We start from the raw sequence: 7220 nt of genomic DNA, 5'->3' as shown, positions 1-7220 counted from the left end.
GCCAGTCGGAGAAAGATACATATCACATGATCTCAGTCATTTGTGGGTTATAATGAACAACATAAACTGATGAACTAAAATAGAGCCAGAGACATAGAAGCATCGAACAGACCGTCCAACCTCAGAGGGAAGGCAGGGGGAGGGGAGGTGAGAGATCAACCAAAGGACTTATATGCATATAAGCATAACCCGTGGACACAGACTGTAGGGGGGTGAGGGCATGTGCTGGGGGGTGGGAATGACTGGAGAGAGGTCAATGAGGGGAAAAGCAGAAATATGTAATACTTTAAACAATAAAGAATTTTTAGCCCTGACCGGTTGGCTCAGTCGATAGAGTGTCTGCCTGCGGACTGAAAGGTCCCAGGTTCGATTCCGGTCAAGGGCATGTACCTTGGTTGTGGGCACATCCCCAGTAGGGGGTGTGCAGGGGGCAGCTGATCGATGTTTCTCTCTCATCGATGTTTCTAACTCTCTATCCCTATCCCTCTCCCTTCCTCTCTGTAAAAAAAAAAAATCAATAAAATATTTTTTAAAAAATAATTTTTAAAAAACAAGTCCCTTTGATACTGTACATACTGGGCTCCGAATAGGGGAAAAGCACGAACCATTGCCCTTAGAATAAAGCGTGGTTGCAAACTGCAAAGATCATTTTTCTCCTGGCTCCTCATGGCTAAAATAATAATAGAGGTAGCGTGGCATTCATTTAGACTTCTATTAAAAAGTGACTTACACGTTTTCAATTAGTTTGGGAGGTTTAAGAATTGACAACTCCCAATGTTTTTTTGTGGGTTTTATTTTTCCCAGGATAGGCACAGTCAGGCTGGTTTAGAGGAAATGAAGTGAGCTCATCTTCTTGGAATTCATCACAGAAAAAAAAAGGCCCCACGTTTATATTGGCCCTTAGGTTTCTCTGAGCTCTTCCCCATGTGTTTTTCACGTTGGGTATTTACACACATTTTTTTTAATATATTTTATTGATTTTTTACAGAGAGGAAGGGAGAGGAGAGATAGAAACGTCGATGAGAGAGAAACATCAATCAGCTGCCTCCTGCACACCCCCCACTGGGGATGTGCCCGCAACCAAGGTACATGCCCTTGACCAGAATCGAACCTGGGATCTTTCAGTCCACAGGCCGACACTCTATCCACTGAGCCAAACCGGTTAGGGCTTTTTTTTTTTTTTTTTTAATTCTTGTATTGGCCCAATTTTGGCCTCCTGACTTACATTTTGAATCTTAGAGGATCATTTCTGTATGGGAACTTAAATGCAATGTAGTGATAATGGTCTAGAAAAAATATATGCTTGGAATTGAAATCAAGAAACCAACCTGTAGCCCTAACCGGTTTGGCTCAGTGGAGAGAGCGTCGGCCTGCGGACTGAAGGGTCCCAGGTTCGATTCCGGTCAAGGGCACGTACCTTGGTTGCGGGCACATCCCCAGTGGGGGGTGTGCAGGAGGCAGCTGATCGATGTTTCTATCTCTCTCTCCCTCTCCCTTCCTCTCTGAAATCAGTAAAAAGATTTAAAAAAAAAAAAAGGTATGTCTTCTCGTAGGTGTCTACACCAATATGTCAACTGTCAACTCAGTGCCTATCTATATATATAAAAGGCTAAGCAACCGTCCGACCACGCACTGACCACCAGGGGGCAGACACTCAATGCAGGAGCTGCCGAGCTCCGGTGACTTGGCAGTGGCAATTCTCCAGCGATGCACCCCGGAACTAGAGAGGAGGGAGCCCGATTCCAGTATGCATCACCCGAGAACTGCCCTCTCGCAATCCGGGACTCCTTGGGGGATGTCGGAGAGCCAGTTTCAGCCCGATCCCTGCAGGCCAGGCCCAGGGACCCCACCTGCCGGAGGGACCCCGCTCACTCTGCAGACGACCTTCAAGCCGTGTGGCCGCCCCAGGTGCGGCCGGCCAGGGAGGAACGGCTGGAGGTTGGCTCCAGGGCGTGTCAGTCCGTCTTGCCCAGTCCCGCCCGGCCGGCCAACTTCTAATTAATTTCCTTCTGATGTGCACGAATCCGTGCACCAGGGCACTAGTAGAATATGAACTCTCTTGACTCAAAACATACTAACTCCAGGGAACATAGGCTATGAGTCAGGATAAGGAAAAGAGCATTGAGCACAGCGATGATATTCTCTTCTCAGAAAAAAGCACCTTATGCCCTAACTGGTTTGGCTCAGTGGATAGAGCGTCGGCCTGCGGACTCAAGGGTCCCGGGTTCAATTCCAGTCAAGGGCATGTACCTTGGTTGCGGGCACATACCCAGTGGGGAGGGTGCAGGAGGCAGCTGATTGATGTTTCTCTCTCATCGATATTTCTAGCTCTCTATCCCTCTCCCTTCCTCTCTGTAAAAAATCAATAAAATATATTTTTAAAAAAGAAAAAAGCACCTTAAACACAAGGCTTTTGGCCTGGGTTCATCATTATTTCATTTGGGTCTCACCTAGAACTCCTGATTTTTAGGAAGTTACGTGTTCCTTGTGAAACGATAACTCTTCTCTCTCTCTCTCTCTTTTCTCCCCAGACTATGTCCGAGAGTCACAATGAACTTGCATAATAACAATACAACGTTGCCGTTGTTGCCAAACCTCAGCTCTCTTTGGGTCCCTGGATCCCCAGATGCAGGGCTGCCCCCGGGAACGGCCACTGATTCTGGCAGCTACAACGTTTCTCAGGCAGCTGGGAATCCCTCTCCCGCCAATGGCACCCTCAGCGACCCTCTGGGAGGCCACACCGTCTGGCAGGTGGTCTTGATTGCAGTCCTCACCGGGGTGGTGGCCCTGGTGACCATCATCGGCAATATCCTGGTGATCGTGGCGTTCAAGGTCAACAAGCAGCTGAAGACCGTCAACAACTACTTCCTCCTGAGCCTGGCCTGCGCCGACCTGATTATCGGGGTCATTTCCATGAACCTGTTTACGACCTACATCATCATGAACCGCTGGGCTCTGGGCAACCTGGCCTGTGACCTCTGGCTTTCCATCGACTACGTGGCCAGCAATGCCTCCGTCATGAACCTGCTGGTGATTAGCTTCGACCGGTACTTCTCCATCACCAGGCCGCTCACCTACCGAGCCAAAAGAACAACCAAAAGAGCCGGCATGATGATAGGCCTGGCCTGGGTCATCTCCTTCGTCCTCTGGGCGCCTGCCATCCTGTTCTGGCAGTACTTCGTGGGCAAGAGAACCGTGCCCCCGGGGGAGTGTTTCATCCAGTTCCTCAGCGAGCCCACCATCACCTTCGGCACGGCCATCGCCGCCTTCTACATGCCCGTCACCATCATGACCATCTTGTACTGGCGGATCTATAAGGAAACGGAAAAGCGCACCAAAGAGCTGGCAGGGCTGCAGGCCTCGGGGACGGACGCGGAGGCGGAAAACTTCGTGCCGACCACGGGCAGCTCCCGCAGCTGCAGCAGCTACGAGCTGCAACAGCAGAGCGTGGCGCACTCGGCCCGCAGGCGGTGCGGCTGCTGCGACTTCTGGGTCCCCGCCAAGGCCTGGGAGCCCAGCGCCGGGCGCGTGGACCCGGACCACAGCAGCAGCGACAGCTGGAACCACAACGACGACGCGGCGGCCTCCCTGGAGAACTCGGCGTCCTCCGACGAGGAGGACATCGGCTCGGAGACCAGAGCCATCTACTCCATCGTGCTCAAGCTGCCAGGGCACAGCACCCTCCTCAACTCCACCGCGCCCCCGTCCCCGGACAGCCTGCGGGTGCCCGACCCAGAGCTGGGCACGGCGGGCGCGGAGAGGAAGGCCAGCAAGCTGCAGGCCCAGAGAAGCATGGACGATGGAGGCCGCTTTCCAAAGAGCTTCTCCAAGCTGCCCATCCACTTAGAGTCGGCCGCGGACCCGGCCAAGACCTCCGACGGCAACTCCTCCGTGGGGAGGACCACGGCCACGCTACCTCTGTCCTTCAAGGAAGCCACTCTGGCCAAGAGGTTTGCTCTGAAGACCCGGAGCCAGATCACCAAGCGGAAGCGGATGTCCCTCATCAAGGAGAAGAAGGCAGCCCAGACCCTCAGCGCCATCCTGCTCGCCTTCATCATCACCTGGACCCCCTACAACATCATGGTCCTGGTGAGCACCTTCTGCAAGAGCTGCATCCCCAAAACCTACTGGAACCTGGGCTACTGGCTGTGCTACATCAACAGCACCGTGAACCCCGTGTGCTACGCCCTGTGCAACAAGACCTTCCGCACCACCTTCAAGTCGCTGCTGCTCTGCCAGTGCGACAGGCGGAGGCGGCGCAGGCAGCAGTACCAGCAGCGGCAGTCCGTGACCTTCCACAGGTGTGCGCCCGCGCAGGACCTGTAGAGTGAGCTTGGCATATGGCCGTGACCTTCTGCAGGTGTCAGCCCGAGAAGGGCCTGTAGAGTGAGCTTGGTCAATGGCCATGACCTTCCATAGGTGTGCACCTGAGCAGGCTCTGTAGAGTGAGCTTGGTCAATGGCCATGACCTTCTGCAGGTGTGAGCCTGAGAAGGGCCTGTAGAGTGAGCTTGGTCAATGGCCGTGACCTTCCATAGGTGTACACCTGAGCAGGACCTGTAGAGTGAGCTTGGTCAATGGCCATGACCTTCTGCAGGTGTGAGCCTGAGCAGGACCTGTAGAGTGAGCTTGGTCAATGGCCATGACCTTCCATAGGTGTACACCTGAGCAGGACCTGTAGAGTGAGCTTGGTCAATGGCCATGACCTTCTGCAGGTGTGAGCCTGAGCAGGACCTGTAGAGTGAACTTGGTCAATGGCCATGGCCTTCTGCAGGTGTGCACCTGAGCAGGACCTGTAGATTGAGCTTGGTCAATGGCCGTGACCTTCTGCAGGTGTGAGCCTGAGCAGGACCTGTAGAGTGAGCTTGGTCAATGGCCGTGACCTTCCATAGGTGTGCACCTGAGCAGGACCTGTAGAGTGAGCTTGGTCAATGGCCATGACCAAATGCACACACCAGCCCACAGGCCTTCGGAGGGTGTCCGTCAGGGGGTGGGGGGGGCGCGATTCCTGGTAATAATGTTCTTATCACTCAGATGAGAAAGCTGCCTGTTTACTGAATAACCCATTTTAATACAAATAGTCAAATATCAATTCAGAAAAGAAAAAAAAGCGTATTACTGAATATAAGGAAAGTGACTCTGAAATAGACTCCAAGTGTTTTTTCTTAAAGAGGAAAAAAGATTGCTTCGTGGCCATGATACACCCATGCTTGCGTCTCTTCATTTCCATGAGTTTCTGGAATCTCAGGTGCACACAGCTGGCTGCCCTCGATGCCACGTCCTTTCCACGGATCCCAACAGCGTGGACTCGGATTCCGCGCGGACAGGGCCAGGCGGGTGCCTCCGTGGCTCTTGAGATTGATTTCCTCCGTTGCTAAGCTGCACCTCCTCGCCCCAGTAGAGCTGTTTGTCTCCTCTCTTCGGTGTGTTGTGGAACTCTGTGTGTGGACTTGATTTTTGATTCCTGCAAAGTACTGTTTGGTGCAGCTCCAGTTTTGTACAAATAAATATATATAAGTATATGTATATGTATGAGTGTGTGTGAGTTCCACATACACACACACATCATGTGTATGATACAGTGGGAATCCCTGAACTGGCACGTTGTTCCCACAATACATGCTTTCAGTACTTGGGTAACTGAAGTCCTCCAGGCCCTAACACAACGTAAAGGCGAACCAGACCCAGAGTCCTATTTTCCAACCCGTGGCTGTTTTACAAAGACCACCCTGGAGAGGGTGCCCGGCCCTCCCGCAGATCTGGGCCGAGGTTGTCAGCCTGGGATCAAGGTCAAGCACCAGGACTTGGCCGGCCTGAGTGTCATGCATCTCCTTCTTTGATATCCTCAGCAGAGCTCAACCCACCGGGGCCCCTGTGAGCTCAAACCCTGAACCCCAGCCCCTGGTTCGAATTGAACTGCCCGATGCCGAATGGGTCCCCACCGAGCTGCTGCTACCTGAGCTGCTTCCCGCTCAAGGACAGTGTCACGTGGGAAAGACAGCGGTGTGTGTGGGAAAGCGGGATGGCACGTGAGGGAGGGCGAAGGAGCGGCTGGCATCATCCGGGTGAAAACGTTCCCCTCTGGTCACAGCAGCTCTGCCCCGTGCTTCCTGACCCCTCCCGTGGGTGGACCTTAGGCAGTCACGTGTCTTCTGCAGAAAGAAGGACACTTGGAAAAGTCAGGTTTCAAATGGATTTTTTTTTGGGGGGGGGGGTGCGGTTTGCATTTTTTAAAATGATTTTTTTATTCTTCTCTGAATTGACCAAAACGTTAAATGTTCTATGTGGGCGTGGGGTGGGGGGGCGCTGCTGTTGGTATCATTTTTGTTGCTGCTATCATTGTTGGGGTTGTGTGGGGAGAGGGTGGGGAGGGGCGGGGGAGGGGGGCATCTCACCTTTGTATACAGGTCTCCGTGCGGAGGGGCGGGGCCAGAGCTGCTTCTGTGTCAGTGTGAGCTGATGTTTACAGGTGACTTTGACGACCGTGGGGGGCGGGGGGGGGGCGGTACTTGTGGCGTCTGTGTTTCTGATCTATTTAATTTTGTGTTCTGTCTCTATGAAGAACTATTTATGCATCCTTTCACCACACGTCTGTTCGTGTTGATCAAGCTGGGGGGCCTTGAAAGTGACTCCCCGAGGCCCCCACTCGAGCACCGAGAAGAGTGCACCCAGCTTTCGCAAGGCTGAGAAGAGAACTGTCGTTCTGTGGGTGTCGGCGAGGACCGGACTCGCTCGGGGTAACACAACGTCAACTGTAACTTCAACATAAAGGTTTCACTCTGGAGTGACGCTTGACCGGGACTGGACAGAGCCCTCGTCACCCTTGCGTTTGAAATCACATGACAAAGGGAAAGCAGCAAACCAGTGTTATTGAAAGATTTTGGGGGGGGGGGGTAGGGAGAGGGGGCGCGGGGGGGAGAACCACATTTAACCAAAGAACAAGGAAAAACCAGAAACTATTTTCTAACGTGTATAGCCATCCACAGGATGTTATGTTACCCACCCATGAAGTGTCTCGTGAGTACCTGCATCTATAGTTCATGACCCCGGTTGGGCTGGCATTAATAAACATGTGAATGCTGATCCACGTCTCCCGGTTCTTCAGTGACTTCCATCCGTTTTGCAACTGCCTTTCCTTCAAAGGGCTGTTTCTTGTAGTAAAAAAAAAAAAAAAAGATCAACAGTTAGAATTGCATATAAGAAATGGAGAAACCCTGAGCT

At 52.6% G+C, this 7220-nt stretch overlaps 1 protein-coding gene across 1 annotated transcript; it reads left to right on the top strand.

Annotated features, from left to right (window-relative positions):
* Positions 1 to 2532: 2532 nt before the first annotated feature.
* Positions 2533 to 4326, top strand: CHRM3 (cholinergic receptor muscarinic 3; the record flags this gene model as incomplete). Its single annotated transcript, XM_079763410.1, has 1 exon — positions 2533 to 4326. Exon 1 carries the CDS (start codon positions 2551 to 2553, stop codon positions 4324 to 4326), a length of 1776 nt encoding a protein of 591 aa, XP_079619536.1. The 5' UTR covers positions 2533 to 2550.
* Between the last annotated feature and the right edge of the window lie 2894 nt (positions 4327 to 7220).

The sequence above is a fragment of the Cnephaeus nilssonii genome, assembly GCF_951640355.1.
Source record: "Cnephaeus nilssonii genome assembly, chromosome: 23".
NCBI classification, from domain to species: domain Eukaryota; kingdom Metazoa; phylum Chordata; class Mammalia; order Chiroptera; family Vespertilionidae; genus Cnephaeus; species Cnephaeus nilssonii.
This window is presented reverse-complemented; position numbering and strand designations above follow the sequence as displayed.